This window comes from Engystomops pustulosus, chromosome 11 (genome assembly GCF_040894005.1).
Source record: "Engystomops pustulosus chromosome 11, aEngPut4.maternal, whole genome shotgun sequence".
Classification (NCBI taxonomy): Eukaryota; Metazoa; Chordata; class Amphibia; order Anura; family Leptodactylidae; genus Engystomops; species Engystomops pustulosus.
The window spans coordinates 35,737,429-35,755,005 of NC_092421.1; the positions used below are offsets into that span (position 1 = coordinate 35,737,429).

Consider the following 17,577-nt stretch of genomic DNA (forward strand, 5'->3'; position numbering starts at 1 on the left):
CTAAGGTGATGAGATCGTATTGTGTCTAGGAACACAATTGAATGTCAGCAGGAAGAGGTAAACATTGCAAAACACGTGTTGCGCGTTCCCGATCGCATGTGTTTCAGTTAAAATTCATCTCCATTGCATATGAATTGCATTGCATTTGTCGCCTATTGGACTACACAATGCTGCATCAGATTATTACTGTGCCCATTGAAATGCATGTGTTCTGGAGTGAGCACCAGGTGTACTTTTGCGCGAAAGAGAACGCCATCGCTGTGCCCCTCGACACCCCCTCCCCATGGCGTAGAAGTGGCATATTTGCAATTTTAATTGTAAATTCCTGCACTGCGCAAGAATTTGCGATTACTTCACTGCAGAAAACTGGTGTAGAATAAATCTCCCCAATGTGTCGATGTGGAGGGAAAATAACCGCCCAAATCCTGTACAGGTGAGCTGAATGTACTAAGTCACTTTAGTCCGGCTGGACTGTATTGGGAGAGTAAATTGATCATGTATCCACGCTTATTCATGTGAATTGAGCTGTAATATTAAACATAACCCATAAATAATAGTGGAGCATAGTGTTTCGTTTCAGGAAAGTGAATGTCTCATTGCAGGATGCCGAAGGCACGATGCCAAATTTGCTACATACGGTGAATTTAAGTTTCCACTGGAGGTGCTGTGGATTACATAATCTCACATCAGATATTTGGGGCAGTAGCAAAAAGGCTCTCAAAGTTTAAAATATAGTACTACAGGGTGTTAGGTATATTGCCCACAAGGTAGTTGCCCGTGTTTAAATTGTATCAAACTCGCATCATGTGCTGGCTGGAACGTCGGCCCGAATGCTCAGCAACCAGAACATGTTGTGTCAGTCCAGTTCCGGTTTATGAGCGCTGGGGCCGGACGTTCCAGCACACTATGCGAATTTGATGTGAGTTGACCCATGTAACTCACACGTGGGCAATAGGCCTTGTGCTAAGTTTTGGAAAAAAAAATTTACCAACTAATGATTACATTACTATAAGTGGGAATAACTTACTATAAATCACTTTATCTCTTATATTGTAACAAATCCTAAACCCTGCCTACCCAAAGCTGTAGACAAAGTCTCTTTTTTTGGCACAGTACATTGAGGATTCATCTGGTCCAGAAATCATTAACCGGGGACATGAGCAGGTCCTATATACTAGCAGGGCCACCAACCCCATCCAGTGGAAAGCTGTGGTGCTGAATCACCCTGTGCATTCAATGAGGCTCAGCCCTGGTTGTTTGCAATGGGCGGATTCCCAGTCCCCCTCCTCCTAAACTCCCAGCTAGAAGCAGGAGCTGAGCTCCAGCAAGTGACAGACACAGCGGCTGAGCCACCGGTTGATAATCCCCTGTGTAGACATGGTAAGGAGATGCTTTACTAGACGCTCTTTCTTTTCATTGTCATTTTCTAGTTTGTGTAGAGCAGAAAGATTTCGATTCCTAAGCAGTTCTAGATATGTGTAAGCAATGGAGGAGACACAAGTCAAAGTACATTAGTTAATTAACAGCCCAGAGATCACTGCTGCATGATAAGGCTGAGGATAGAAACTTCACCTGACTTTTCCTCCTATTGGCTATGGCAGGGCCTGGAGAGTATGTCATTTAATTCTTGTTACACGCTATGCTCTGGGGGAACAGATGACAAATTTATTTTCTGATTTTATTTCGGATGTTTTTGCTGATTGCATTTATTATATTAGACCTAGAATATACTTTGTATCTGTTCAAGTAGTTATAATAAACATAGTAATGATACATATTGTATACACACAAGCCTAAACAGAGGGTAAAGGCTGTGGTCAATACACAGAAAGGAGGAAGAAAACTGCAGACATCAAGTAGGCGACTGGCATTGTTTTCCATCAGTTTAAAGGGCCATAGGGCAGTATACAGTTATGTATACACTGGGGGGTGCTTTTATAGCTTACTATTGAACTTGTGCAACTCCTGATAGTCTCATGTACAGTATATACATGGGGTCCAAAGGCAATAGTCCACATTTATCAAAACTAGTGCAGTCTGTCCAAGGTGCAGTTTGCCTGTGGAGTGTGCAGGGGGCGCCAGATTCATCAAAACTGGAGTACGGTCTTCATGAATCTGGTGCCCACTGCACTGCTCGGGAAGTGCCACCATTTTTTTGGTGCACTTTATTCATGCTGCAGAATTGTGGTGCAGACTGAATTGTGGCGCACGTCAGTTATAAATGTTGAGGAAATTGAGTAAGCACTAACACGCACCCGTTAGGTGCACATTTTTCTGTCTTGTCGGACACAGAGCAGCCGCGACACAAAACAGCGCAGACACTTAATAAATACATGCGCAAGCAGTTTGCAGACAGAAAACTAACACAAACGTTTTAATAAATGTGACCTATGTGTGGCACAGCCACAATATAACTGCAGTAAAATGTCATGTACTCCAACTCTATTGACCCAATTATGGTGTCCAAATCTCACACAAAGAATAGTATAATACAAGATGTATTTTGATGTTGCATTTAAAACTTTATCATAAAGTCATCATAAAATTTGAAAAAAATTACATATTATATAATAATTGAAACATTTTTCAGGTGAAGAATCTAACATCTAACTTGTTATATAATTAAAAAAGGTTCTTTACAGATATACGTAGGTTTTGTATGTTGCGGTTTTGGAGGCATTTTAGCAGCCAAAATCTACAACAAAGGATGCGTGTAACATAATGTTTGCTAGGAATTTTTGTTTTATAACACAAATTGCAGCCAATTACCTACCAACAGATTTATAGTGGCCAACCTATTGGGGTGATGCACTGCGTAGCCCCTGTCTAAGGCTTCCTGCACATAAACCTTGCAAATATTGGCCATGAAAAATAGATGTTTTTCACTAATTCTCATGAACTACAGTCTATAAATGATCCGTAAGCAATTATTCTGACTAGGACACGCTCTACTTTTTAACGGATCGGTCACTCAATTCGTGAAAATAATGGCTGTGAGCACAAATCCATCAATAAGTAACCATGTGCCGTCTGTTAAAAAAACCTATGGCAAAGTTGTGCACCATAGAGCTTGTTTCAGTGCGATTCCCAAGTTCCTGTGGTATATCCGTACAGTACTGAAAACATGATTATTTGTTGTCCAGCAGGGCTACAAAGACTCCCTGCATCACTTACCACTATGATGCTTGGAGTCCTCAACCAAAACCTTATTTCCAAGCAATAGAAGAACAGGAAATGGCCCCAATATAAAGAAGTAGTAACATATTAGTAAGAATGTGGACATACATTTACAAAGATAATCAATGACAAGATCGGACATGTGGCGACTGTCATATAAACTTATATGCTTACTTTCGATTTGCCAATACTGAATAATCCAGTGTGTGATAACAGGCCAGAGCCATGGACATGAGACAGTTAATACACGTGGGACTACATGAGGAGCCGGCTGCTCGCCATGGTTTAATGAACATTGCTCAATACTTAATGCAAGTGTAATGTGAAACACAAGGGAAGCGTCTGGAAGTTATTGTAGACCGCGGTGGAAATAACATGTGCTTCCATTTTATAGAAGCCACATTTAAAACAGGAACAGATTGGGGACTGAAACATTCTTTACAAGTGAATATCCCAGTTTTCTTCTATTACATATATATATATATTATCCTGTATTTATGGCTTACTATGTTGTACTCAGCATCTGGGTAGGCTCCAAGTTTCGGTAGGCCTTTGGGCAGCAGAGCCTCAGTGGGCCCCTTTGCAGTGAACTCACGTGGTGGCATTAAAAATTCAGAAACTAAAACAGTCTCATGTTCCCTAGTTATTATACCAACCAGCCTCTTAGTTGTTATTTTATATAAGCATCCCTCACTCCCAATGTACAGCCTTATGTGGGCCCCCCCAGCAGCTTTGGGCCCTGGCACTTGCCGAGGTGTGGCCCTGCCATTAGTGGGGTGCATAATAACACTACATAGAAATGCCAAAGATTTTATCACAGTCGGTATCACACCAATGTCTATACAGAGTCAGATTCTATACTAGTTACACTTACCTGCACCTGTGCCATTCCCGGTTAAAAAAAAACAGTGGTACAACCTTTGCAGACAGCCATGTGTAGGAGGTACTCAATGGGGGACATTTATCAGAGCTTCTATGCCAGAAAACTAGTGTAGAAAACCTGAAATAAACGCAATTGCTAGCAAACCACCCAGCAATTGCGATCATTTCCCCTTCACGCCATCTCCATGCTAAGGGGGCGTTGAGGGGTGTGGAGGGGTCATGAACGGTTGCTAATTAATTGGGTAGGACCTGGCTTATAGTATGTTGTGGTGTGCAAAGGGGATAATGCAGAATATTAGTAATGTACTACTTATCACATTCTCTACACATTGGGGCAGATTTACTTACCTGGCCCATTCGCGATCCAGCGGCGCGTTCTCTGAACAGGATTCGGGTCCGGACGGGACTTATGAAGGTAGTTCCTCCTCCGTCCACCAGGTGGCGTTGCTGCGCTGAAAATCATCTGAACGCGTCGGAATACACCGAGCTGGACCAGGTGAAGGTAAGCGCTTCCCAAGCGACACATTTTCGGTTTTTAAATGCGGCAGTTTTTCCGAATACGTCGGGTTTTCGTTCGGCCACGCCCCCGATTTCCGTCGCGTGCATGCCAGCGCCGATGCGCCACAATCCGATCGCGTTCGCCAAAATCCCGGGGCAATTCAGGTACAATCGCCGCAAATCGGAAATTTTCGGGTAACACGTCGGGAAAACGCGAATCGGGCCCTTAGTAAATGACCCCCATTATATAAAAGGGTGTAACTTTAACTCTTTGCACATCCACAATTTGATTTCTCATTGAAAGGATAAGTTCACGCTACTGTTCAAACCTCCGTTCTTTACCTCTGTTAAAAAAAATTAAAGAACGAAGGTATAAGGTATCAATTAAAAATCCCATTGACATCAATCTAATTTTTATGTCATCCGTTATGTTCAGTTTGGCAAGTATCTGTTATGTATGCATTGTTCTGATGGAAAAATATGATGGTGTCTACGGTACCTTTTCTTCACATGGATAACGGATACTTGCCAAACTGAACATAACGGATGACATAAAATTTACATTGATGTCAATGGGATTTTTAACTTATACCTTACACCTCCTTTTTTACTTTTTTTTTTAAAAGCGGTAAGGAAATTCACAGTACAGTAGTGTGAATGTACCCTAATCCATACACACTAGGAGGGAGTAGGTGCTTGTTGGAGGAAATCAGAAAAGACCTAAGAGAAACGTATGGAACACAGTTAAAACAAACTCTCTGTAAATCAAGAAAACATTCTACCAAAGTTGATGCTTTATTAACAATAAGTTGCCTATTTACATGCAAAAATAATAAGTGAAAAATCCCAAATAATTTTAAAAATCCTAATTATATAATTATCTTCACTTCCATTAAAAGAGTAAACTTAGTTGAAAGGAATAGCAAGAAGCTGTAAGACCAAAGCCTTGGGGGCTACTTGGAGGAGGAGACAATGTAAATTAGGTGTTTTCAGACAGGAATCATTTTCAGTTGGTAGATTAAAGAAAAAAAATAGTCTTTGTATCCAGTAGGTGGGGAAGATAAAAAAAAATTGCTGATATTTTTATTGGTCAACTTCAAAAGTTGCTTAGATTCAGAACTCCCTGCAGGTGGATCCACTCACACCTTTCCATTTAAAAGTAATTCTGAAACAAACTACAAGCTTAGGGTTTGTTTCTGCTTGGAAAAAATCTAGAATCTTTGACCATTAAAAACAGTATAGTTTAGTAGTCCCAGCTGAAGTGCGTTGCTTACTTAACATATGTAATATATTATTATGTGTCATATATTATGCAAATAAGTCAGAAATGTAGGTTTTACGTTCATGGATAAATGCTGTCTGGAGTCTGGGCTTCCGTAATGGTAGAAGCAGTTTTTTCCTTTAATCATAGTTCTCCGTCATTCAGCGATTGTTGCCATGATGGAGCAGTATCTATTTTCCCATCTGGTTGCTAAGTTACAGGAACGTCTGTTTCATTGAGCATCACAGTAAAATGAACAATGTTCTTGTGTGTAACCTTTCCTTGTTTACTCTCATTTACTAGAAATACATGACGTCTGACCACATGAAAGAAGCCATGCAACACAACGCCATATGTGAAATATGTATAAACCCTTGTATTAGGAGTAATCTTAGAAATTAGGTTTATAGTGTTACTAGTGACAGACATGAAGAACATAAACATAAAAAAGAGCAAAAGTGTAGGGAGATAAAGAAAGTAATTACCAGCATGGCTTTGAACTAAAACTTATGATTTTTATTAGGTATGCCTTAAAACAGAAAAAGTCAAATATAAAACCATCAATCCATACTATAGAAGCCAAGCAATGCAACTATACTAGTTACCACAACCCCCAGTGGCTGTGGACAAGACAATGGGGATACACATGCACCTTTTGATTCCAAGGTGCCAAGCACCATACCTTATGACACCTTGAAAACAAGACAGATAGATAGTTCTTACCACATCTGACGTGTGCTGACAATATAGCAATATTCAGTGGTATCCGACCGTCAACTGGGTCGTCTCCATGTCAGGTACGTGCAGGGACAGGAGCATGTGAGGTGATGATGGACATACCTGCATGTGGTAGGACAAAGTGTCAAGACCTACACTAAACCTACAGCTGTCCCTGTCACCCAAGTAGATATATATTTCGCTCCCGCCCTAACAAGGGCAGTACCACATCCTTGCCCTAATCAAAAAAACACCCTGCATTCCTCTTCCCTGACGCGTTTCTACACCACCAAATAGGGATCAGCATATGGGGCTCCGCACTGGGTACCCAGTGGATGACCCTACACTTGGGTTCATCCAAGTATTTTTGACACCCCAAGGGATACTCCTGTACTCTGGAGGTTCTGTTTATTTTTGATCATTTCCACCCCAGACCCTCTGAAAAACCTACAGCAGGAAGAAACGTGTCAGGGAAGGGGAATGCAGGGTGTTTTTTGATTAGGGCAAGGATGTGGTACTGCCCTTGTTAGGGGGGAGCTAAATATATCTACTTGGGTGACAGGGACAGCTGTAGGTTTAGTGTAGGTCTTGACACTTTGTCCTAGCACATGCAGGTATGTCCGTCATCACCTCACATGCTCCTGTCCATGCACGTACCAAATTTTCATAAAGTTATTCTTTTCCACTTATGTATTTTGGCCTCCTCATTTGTTCTACAAGATGTTGCATTGAAAGTCACCAATAATTATCATCACATTTCAAAACCGGATGCATAGAGGCAGCACTCCGTCCAATTGATGCTGTTTAATTCACCCATAGCAAAAGGTACAATGTTTCAGCTCATTTTAGCTCCTCAATGGAGTATGTTTGAAAATCGCTCCACTGAAGAGCTGAAACGTTGCACCTTTTGCCACGGGTGAATAAAACACCTTCAATTGTATGGAGTGCTGCCTTTCTTCATCTGTTTTGGATATTATCTACTACATTCCTGCGGATAAGGTTTGGTGGAGGCTTGAACTCTAACTGGGACTTGATCCATTATACTCACAATGCTGCTTTACATCTGTTCTCTGTATTATCATCACAAATCCATATTCATCAAAACCCATCGTATATGCGTTGGTCCCATGTGGCCAATCCATTCAAGGCATATTATAATATGCCACTGTATGAGGGCCCCTTAACCATGGGCAAAGAGCTGCTAAGCTCCCATTCAAAATGTTTAGACAGCAGTGGTGCACTAGCCATGAGGCGAGTTGAGCCACTCGCTCCGGGCAGCGCCACCTACAGCAAGATGAGGGCAACAGTCAAGTGTTACAGAGCAGAACCTGACACTTAACAACAATTTGCCACATTTATTAAAGTGTTTGCACCAGTTTTTTGTCTGACTTTGCACTGAAAAGAATGTGGAAACTGCTGGCACATGTATTTATAAAGTTTCTGCGCCAGTTTTGTGTCACGGCTGCACTGTACCCCACAAGACAGAAAAAATGTGCACCTAAGGGTTGTGTTAGTGCTTAGTTGGAGTTTGCACCAGGGTTATTACTGCCGTGCGCCACAATTCTGCAGCATGAACAAAGTGCATCAACAAAATGGTGCACACTTCCCGAGCAGTGCAGGGGGCGCCAGATTCACACTCCACAGACAAACTGCACATAGTACGGGCTGCAAATAGTCTTGATAAATGTGGGCCAGTGTCTATACATACCCGATGTGATTCGCTGCATGTAGAACCACGTACTAAAAAAATAACCTAGTGTACATCTCTTAAAGAGAACCCATCAGGCAAAATAACCCCCCTAAACTAAATATATTTTCATAACCTGCCATTAGAGAGCATTGCCTCTATCCCTTCAGTGTCCCTCTACATGCCTGTAAACCTAAGCAATGAGTTCCTAAAGCTGTATGCAAATGACCTGTGAAATGTCCAATGAGTCATTAGCATATTCAAGCTGTCCAGCTTATTCATGAGTGGGAGGTACAGCCACACCCCCAGTGCTTGACTGACAGCCTGTATAATGGTGTGAGGCTGTATAATGATGTGCTTCCTGGTGCTGGTGGCCACGCCCCCTGCAGCCTGTGTGTGCATGTGTGTGTGTATAGAAGAGATACAACAGCTCCAGGATACAGCCATGTTATAGCAGAACATGTCAGGTACTTGTGTAGCTGATGTCTGTGTCTCTGTGTATTAGGAGGATGCAGCATGTCAGCAGATGCAGCACACACACCAGCAATGCTGTACTATGTATTACACACAGACATGAGCATTGGGAGGAGAGGGGAGGGGTAACAGGGGTGACATCACTGACCATGTGACCAGCCTCATTTACATAAAAAAGAAATGATGATTTTACAATGATTAATGTATGAATTGACTAGATAAAGTCTGGGATGGGATCCTTGTGAGCTGCTCCAACAGGTAGTAGTGGCAGGACAAGTGACACAGACCTGATGACAGGTGTCCTTTAAGTGGGAAGAGGGGGCACACCCCAGGCAGCCCCGGGTGGACAGTTCCCAATTATTAGTCCGCAATCACATGTTCAGTTTTTTAGATGCAGTTTTCAAAGCCAAATGTGGATCATAATGGGTGAGAACATATCATTGGGAGAAGCTGCTCCTCCTCTTTTATTTCACTCCACTCCTGCTTTGGACATCAGAATCTGTATCTGAAAAAACTGAACGTGTGAAAGCTCCCTTATTTATTGTAGTGGGCTCCTTAAATGGAGGCTCCTAAATCCCTGGGCCTCGATGCAATGTTTCGTCCTCCATAAATAGAAACCTTATCTAAGAAAAGTTAATCAGAGCATTTTATATTTCTTTTAAAATTTTTGTATCGAAAGGCAGGAAAAGCTCACAGACTCAGTGGAGAGGAACGGGAACAGCTCCTTCCCAACCTGAGGGCAGTAGGGTGGAATGAATTGGACGGTAGAGATGCTATTTGCAAAGAATTCCACTTCAAGGACTTCAATCGGGTAAGCTGGAAACAAAGCAATAAATATGAGGATGTTAAAGCTTTGATCAATGTGAAATTACTGTGTCGAGAGGAAACTGCTTTTGTCATCATGATTGAGACATTACTCTTGCTGTCCACTATAAAACATTAACAAAAAAACATAATAAATAAGAATGTTTCTATGTAATAACATAATTTCCCTACATGTCTATTTCTAGGCTTTTGGATTTATGACCAGAGTTGCATTACAAGCTGAAAAGTTAGATCACCACCCAGAATGGTTTAATGTCTACAACAAGGTAAAGAGAATGGCACTATAATAAATTGTTCAGCCGGGATACAGATGTATATGTGTCTGTGTTTTTACAACAAAAATGCACATAATTTTGTGCATTATCACCAGTTCACATGTCATCTTCAATTATTGGGAGCAAAACCATAAGTAGTCTAATACACAGAACAGGTGCAGGTCTTTCCAGGGACTATAGGGCAGTGATGGCGAATCTTTTAGAGATCAAGTGCCCAAAATGAGACCCAAAAACCACTAGCTTTTCCCAAAGTGCCAACACGGCAATTTAGCCAGTAACAAACTTATTGCTACCAGAATCTTTGAGCTCCAATCCGACCCTGTCCATGGCAACCAATCTTCGGACAGGACAAAGCAGCACAGGATGGGTCACTTTAAAATAGCAGGGCGTTACTTGGACTGCCTGAGACTGCAGGAAAATGCCATGTCTGGCAAACTCTGTGCTTGGGAGACAGCCTGTGAGCTCACAGAGATGCCTCCGAGTGCTGCTTTAGGGACCCGTGAAGTTAAGGGGCCGGGGACACAGGGCTGGGGTCATAATTTATTGATATCATTACCTCGCTCTGTGACCCTGCTGAGTGACGGCCCTGTGATGATAAGGGACCAGGGGACGCACAGCCGGGCCATAATATGGGGCCCCTCCCGCTGTGTCCCTGCTGAGCTCTAAAGGCTGTCCTGCCCACAGCCTCCCATCACCCCGCCATCACAGGGGACCATAATCCCCCTGCCTCACGGCACAGTCGGCCGCATTGAATTCCCCCTCACCAGACCGCACAGCTGAAATCCCTGCATCCTGCCACAGTGGCACAGTGAATGGCCCTCCTCCTCAGTGTATGATGTGTGTGTTTTTTTGTATATGTTGTATGAGTCAATATGGTGTGTATGTATATGCTGTATTTATATGCAGTATGTGCATAAATGGTGGGCATATGCTGTATATACTGTATGTGTGCATATGCTTTGTTTATGCTTCATGTATGTGTATATATACGGTGAGTGTATACTTTATGTATCAGTACATGAGATATATTTTAAGGGAAATCTGCTATGGGGCCCAGCCTCTCCTAGTTTGCTCCTGCTTGCTCCTCCTCTCTATGTTCCACCACACCTGATTTTTGTCTCACAACAACTGAGGATGCGTTCACACGTTGCAGTTAAAACTGCATCGCATCAGCTTTGAGGTGGTTTTAGGTGCAGTTTTGTCAATTGAACAGGAGAAAGACATGAACTGAACGAGTGAATTTGATTTTTAAGGGGAAACTGCTCCACAAATCTCATTCACCCTTTCAGTTTATGTCTTTCACCTGCTAAATTGACAAAACTGCACCTAAAAGCACCTCAAAGCTGATTGCGATGCAGTTTTAACTGCAACGTGTGAATGCACCATGAGAGAGATGTGAATTGTCACTTAGAATAAAATTCATTGAATCAACCAATTTTGGCAGGTTCAGCCATCCCTCTAATGTGAATAGGGCCAACAGACTATCCCCGCTGACTGCACAGCTTATATAAGGGTGGAGTAGAGGAAAACATCAGGCAAGTAGTTATCTGCCTGAACCTTTAATTCTTGGGAGGTTCTGACAGTATTCTTGCCAATAATCGCACACGCGCTTTTGGCTGATCATGTACATATATGGGGGAGTTGTAACATAATGGGCTAAAGCAGTCTCTACACTAGAGAAAGGCATCAAGAGTAACAAACTACAAAAGTGACTTCAGACCACGTCCAGATAAGAAACAATGAAATAAGCAACCAGATTAAGGGCTGTTTTACACCAACGTGTACTGCCCGTGTATACATGCCGTATGGTGACCCCATGGGTAGTAGACACAGAGCAGAGGATGGAAGTCTCTACATTATATAATGCTATGGCCATACAGCTGTGCTGGAACTGTCTTAACTATTACATTTCTATATAATGCAGGGACTCCAGGGGATCGTGTCACCAAACAGCATGTATACACGGGCTGCACACGTTTGGGTGAAACAGCCCTTAGAAACAGTCTGTGTAATTGATACTTACAGTTGGGTAGAAGTCCTATCAGTCGTTGAAGAGCTGGCCAAAACAGCAATCCCAGGAAAGCTCCCTGTTACTGTCCTCATCCATGGCCAAACAACCTGAACCTGAGCTCTTGAAAGTGCTACTTCCTTCTAGACACCCTTTCCTCTCTGTTTGTGTAAAGTTTCTGGAAGGTAGGGTCTACTGCCCTGAAGAAACAACTGCATCATTACTTTAGGTCAAGGGCCAGGTCAAAAGCTATCTTATTGTATTAGGGACTTAAAGGAAATCTACCATCAAAATCAATCATGATAAACCAGGGACACTTACTCATAGATCCAGGCTCCCTGACTGTGGTAATCCTCTTATACTTGTCATCCATAACCTCCTTTCTTCTAAATCAACTATTAAAATTATGATTACCAGATCCCCTCAATTCTGCAGATTGGCAAAATGTGTAGAAAGCATTTTCCCCTTCCACCGTTGTACTGAAACTTCATATGTTGGTCAACCTCTGGAACCCCTCCTTGCGCATCTGGAGACTGATGGAGATGTAGTCCAATCTCTGGGACCTCCTCCTGTCTGGAGAATGATAGAAATGTAGCCCAACCTCTGGGTTCCCCCAGGTCAATAAAATTATGGAAATGTTGTACAACATCTGGAGACTGATGGAGATGTAGTCCAACCTCTGTGTTCGCCTCCCATCTGGAGAATGTCGGAGATGTAGTCCACCTTCTGCAATGCCCTCTGGTCCAAAGAATATTGGAGATGTTGTGCAACCTCTGGGATCTCCTCCCATTTGAAGAATGATAGTGCTGTAGTTTTGCCTTAGTGATACATACTGTATTACCAGTTTTTCCTGAGCAGCAGTACATTGGCCTCTACCTGTATAAAGCTATATGGATTAAAATGTCTGCATACAACAACTATATAAAGTGAAATGAAAATGAAGTGAAATGCAAGCACCGTAGCTGCTGCTTCTTACTTTTCAATATGTGTTCCATTATATACTGCTTTATCACTTTACCAATGATCCGCTCACTAAAATGGGATTCATTTTAGTTTATCTCCTTTCTGCTAGCTGCTGATACATTACACATGATCAAGAAGGGCATGGATGCTTTTATTGAATAAAAAATATTACTAGAATGGGAACTAATTGTGTATTCAGTTTAAAGGATATCTACCACCAGGATCAAGTACAGGTTGTCCCTGGGTTATGTACAAGATAGGTTCCATAGGTTTGTTCTAAAGTTGAATTTGTATCTAATTCGAAACTGTATATTTTATAATTGTAGATCCAGACAATTTTTTTTTTTGCCCCAGTGACAATTGGAGTTTCAAAATCTTTTGCTGTATTGGGACCTAGAATTATCAATAAAGCTTCATTACAGACACCTTACAGCTGATTATTGCAGCCTGGGACTATAGTAAAGCATTCAGAGAGCTTCACCAGAGGTCACCGTGGGCCGAGGGGTCCATCTGTAACTAGGAGTCGTCTCATAGTCCTTAGGTAGGGGACCGCCAATATTGTAAACCATACACACTGACATACTGGTGTGTGTCCCCTCTGGCAGGACCTGCTCTTCTTGTTAGCTTCTTATGCTCCTGTTTTTACAAATAAAAAGAGGCTTTTAAAATGATACAATTGATCCCCTCAGGCATCGGAAGCAACAAGAGCATTGGAATCTAATGGAAGAGCAGATCCTGCCCGGGAGGCACACACCAGTATGTCAGTGTGCTTTGTTTACTATCCTTCATCCTGGCGGTAGATGTCCTTTAACAATATTTGGGTTCATTACTTTGTTTATCTTTAGGACGTGTAACATTCTTGTTCTATGAGATATTTACTGTTAGAAATGATATCAGTTTTTTAATACATATCACCAAGTCCAAGTAACTCTGCACTTCTAACTCATCATTTCACTAAACCCTTCAAATTCTAGGATCAAAAGTAACTATTCTAAAAATGTATAAACATCTTGTAATAGTTAGGAATCTGCTTGTGTTTTCCAGGTTCACATCACGCTGAGCACTCATGAATGTGGAGGTCTTTCCGAGAGGGACATTAACCTGGCCAGCTTCATCGAACAAGTTGCTGCCACTCTGTCTTAGCACAAGGCGGCAGCACTACAATAGACCCGGATATCTGAGGAACAGCATTGATTTTGTGTGCATTAGGAAATGTCTTTTTCTTTTGTGTAGCATTTCCCAGGATGCATTGCTTATCAGTACCTGTATGATAGAAGCACACGTCACCCTGCAGTGTATGTGTACTGCCAAAGCCTGCTGTGTGCATTGATCCTGTAGTTTCTATCATCTTGTGTACTGGAAGGAAATAAAACTTTACTGTAGACCTTATATCTCTATGTATAACAGTATTACTAGACATATATAGTGAAATATTTTATATGTACTATTATTTTTGTCCAATATAACATGTAGAATTTGAATAAATGCCTAATTTTGCTGCTGTTGTAAGCCGTTTCACATTAATTTAATATATATATATATTAATTGGTTTTCACAGAGTTGTGTTACTCCTGGCACTTTTGTAGATCTTTCAATGGAGAAGGATTAGTACAGAGCAGCTCCTGTGCTTTAATGAACTAATGCACAAGAGCTGAAAGCATCACAAAGGTGTAAGTATTGAAGGGAACCTGTCATAAGGAACCCTTACGCTGGCTCCCTCATGTCCCCCTGGGGGGGGGGATGGTAAATTAGATGAAAGCTTACCTTTTTGTATGCAGAGCTGTGTCCCTAGTCCCTTGGGAGTGGCCGGTGAGGAGTGCCCCCCCCCACTCAGGAATCTGATGGATCGATTCCAAATAAAAGAAAAGCCCTCCTATGTCGCCCATATCTCCTCCCCAGTCGCTTCCCCCCTAGCTACATCTTTCTTTTAAATTAAAGGGAACCTGTCACCTCCTATCAGCTAAATAAACCCCTGATAGTACCTTAGAGAACACTGTAGAGTCATCTCAATTCTTCTAATCCTGTTACTCTGTGTTGTCGTTGTTGTTGTGTCATAAAAACAACTTTTATTCTTCCCGTTATTCCTTTATGCCGTCAAGGAGGCGGGACTGCTTTCCAATCCACTCTAGCGCTGCCCGACTCCTCACCGCTGCTCTCGCTTGAATCCACGAATCAAAAAACTGTCCCCAGCTCTACTTCCCTGAACATACCTTATTTTCATCTTTTATTGCCATTTTTTATTATACCTGTTAACTGTAAAAAAAAAAAAAAGACAGCTCGAACTTATGAAAATGGCCACATACTATCCGTACCATACAGTTTTTTTATACGGGTTACATACAGCCACATTCATTTCTATTTTCTCTGTATTTCAGTGCTATATGCCCTAGAAGTCTATGGGGTAAACTACACGCTACATATGGATAAAAAATATCACATATATACGGTCTCATACGGCACAGAAATAGGGGACTGGAGAAATCATACATTCGTGTGAATGCAGTCTTAGGGTCCATGCACACTGACATGTGCCCGCCTGGCCGTACGGGGGCACGCTGGAGTGGAGGAGATGCGACCATGGACAACTATTGGGGATGTATATGCGGCCATATATACGTCCCCCATACGTTCGTGTGCATGGGCCCTTAGTTTGGATTCTCTATAAGGACCCTAGAGATATAATTATTGTGGTGACCCAGCTTGCCTGCAAAAAATGTTATATCTGGTGCACCCAAGGAGCCTCAATACTGCCCTGCACAATACTGTATGTCCATAAATCAAACACAATACAAACTAGTCTGAACATTCAGGCTTCTGCCCGGGACGCTTTAGTAGTAAATGTGTGCATTTTATTGTTATCTTACATTAAAATGAATCAGCCACCTACAAGGTGATAAAAGGCACTTGACATTAAACTCAACCAATTTCTACAACAAAATGACAAACATTTTATAAACAATGTGACAGACAATATGATTATTAGCAATTAGATTATTACAATGAACAGTTATGCAGGGACACCATATTATTTATTTATTTTAGACAAAACGGCAAAGTCATACATACTCCAGAAAAACATTGTAGTCCAGGGGATTTTTTGCAAATCAGGGATTAAAACAACAAAAACTACCTAAACAACCGTATAATATCTAACAAATATCATCTGCCAGGCTGGAAACATCCATAGAATCATCCACAGTCATGAGAGAGGACACAAGTCTGACTACATTTACGGGTTATTGGATTGTTAGGACAAGCCATGCAGTGGTGTGATCTAGTGTCTGTGTAACCTAAAAAATTCACCTGGGATTGAGAAGTTCATTGCAACTTTTTAATGGGGGTTTTCCTGGATTGAAATATTGATGTCCTATCCCTGTAATAGGTGGTCATGTTAGTCCTGGAAAACCACTACAAGTCAAACTGGTGATATTATCATAATTTTACATGCAATAACACAATACCCTAGCTAGATAAGGTCAATGGAGATGAACAGGTTAGGCTCAGTAAGATTTCAGCTGGTCAGGAGCCATCATATACATTTCCCTGTCCATTTACTGACAATTATGCCTAATGTAAGTGTAACTGCTGTAGATATGTAGCTATATCAGATTTGTTCTCTACCTGCTTATTAGAGAAGTGTTTCATTTCCTATGATTTCATCAATCAAATAAATGATAAAAGGTCTAAACCTTTATAAAAATGTGTTAAAGCTTCACAGATCTCAAGAATTTCTATTACCATATAACCATTCTGGAGTCCTGCCTCCAGCAGCATGACGGATCAGGGCGTTGGGACAGAGCTGACGGGAATGGTGACGACAAACTCATTCTCCTACTACTATCGATTACAATACTGGCTGCCAAATTAGATTCAGAACTGTATGGTCACAGTGCGTGGTTTAGAATATCAAATATTAGAATAAGTATAATAAAAGGGAATCTATCAGTAGTTTTACCCTACAAAACTGCTGACAGTGTTAGCAACCCCAGAGAGCTGTTCAATCACATCTACAGAGCACTTACAGGACCCGCTGCCTTGCATTTAAAAGGATTTCACAGTCCTGCTGCTACTTACATACAGAAAAGTATGATTTCTCAGCTCCCCAGTTCTTCTACCACTGGATGTAGTTTATGCAGGAATTTTAAAATACAGTAAAGATAATTAACATTTTCACAGTTATTCCATGCTATGAACCTAACAAAACATGAAAGAACATATTTACTGCACGTGTCTGGTGTCCTTATTCAATGACATAACTAGTGCAGGCAGACGGCTCCCAGACCCCCATTATTCAGCTACGTTCCAGACTGCTGTTCTAAAGGTAAAAGACATTAGTTCATGCACAAGTTCCCTTTTCTAAAGAAATTCCCTGTGTATACAGTAATGTAAATAGGTCTGGCTTTGAGCCTATAGTTGTTTTACATATATGAAAAGATTATTGTGCTACAAATTAGTAATAAATGACTTCTCCATTCTTCTAACCAGCGAAGTCCCAGAAGTCAAACACTTACAGCCATATCTCCTTTATACAGTAATGTGGGTAATGTTCAAAATGACAATTACACATTATTATGAGTGTGAGAGAGAATGCGGAGACACATTAGGGTCAGTTACAGGCATCCAAAACCAAATAAGGAGCCCCACTCACCAGCCAGCTAGCCATAGCCCAGTGACTCTCAGACTGAGGTAGGTCTCACTAATGTGGTACCAAGTTATTGGAGAGGAAAAGCTTAGTATGCAGTTGGTGAACTACATGTACTTGTCTACGCTTGCGCTAATCCCCTACCCCCTTTGTGCTTCAGAGGATAAC

The 17,577-nt window shown here is 41.6% G+C and overlaps 1 protein-coding gene across 1 annotated transcript; it reads left to right on the top strand.

Moving 5' to 3' along the window:
- The first annotated feature begins 1,199 nt into the window (after positions 1 to 1,199).
- On the top strand, positions 1,200 to 14,264 carry PCBD1 (pterin-4 alpha-carbinolamine dehydratase 1). The gene is made up of 4 exons (XM_072129382.1): positions 1,200 to 1,380; positions 9,376 to 9,507; positions 9,707 to 9,787; positions 13,812 to 14,264. Exons 1-4 carry the CDS (start codon positions 1,378 to 1,380, stop codon positions 13,908 to 13,910), a joined length of 315 nt encoding a protein of 104 aa, XP_071985483.1. The 5' UTR covers positions 1,200 to 1,377; the 3' UTR covers positions 13,911 to 14,264.
- The last annotated feature ends 3,313 nt before the right edge of the window (positions 14,265 to 17,577 follow it).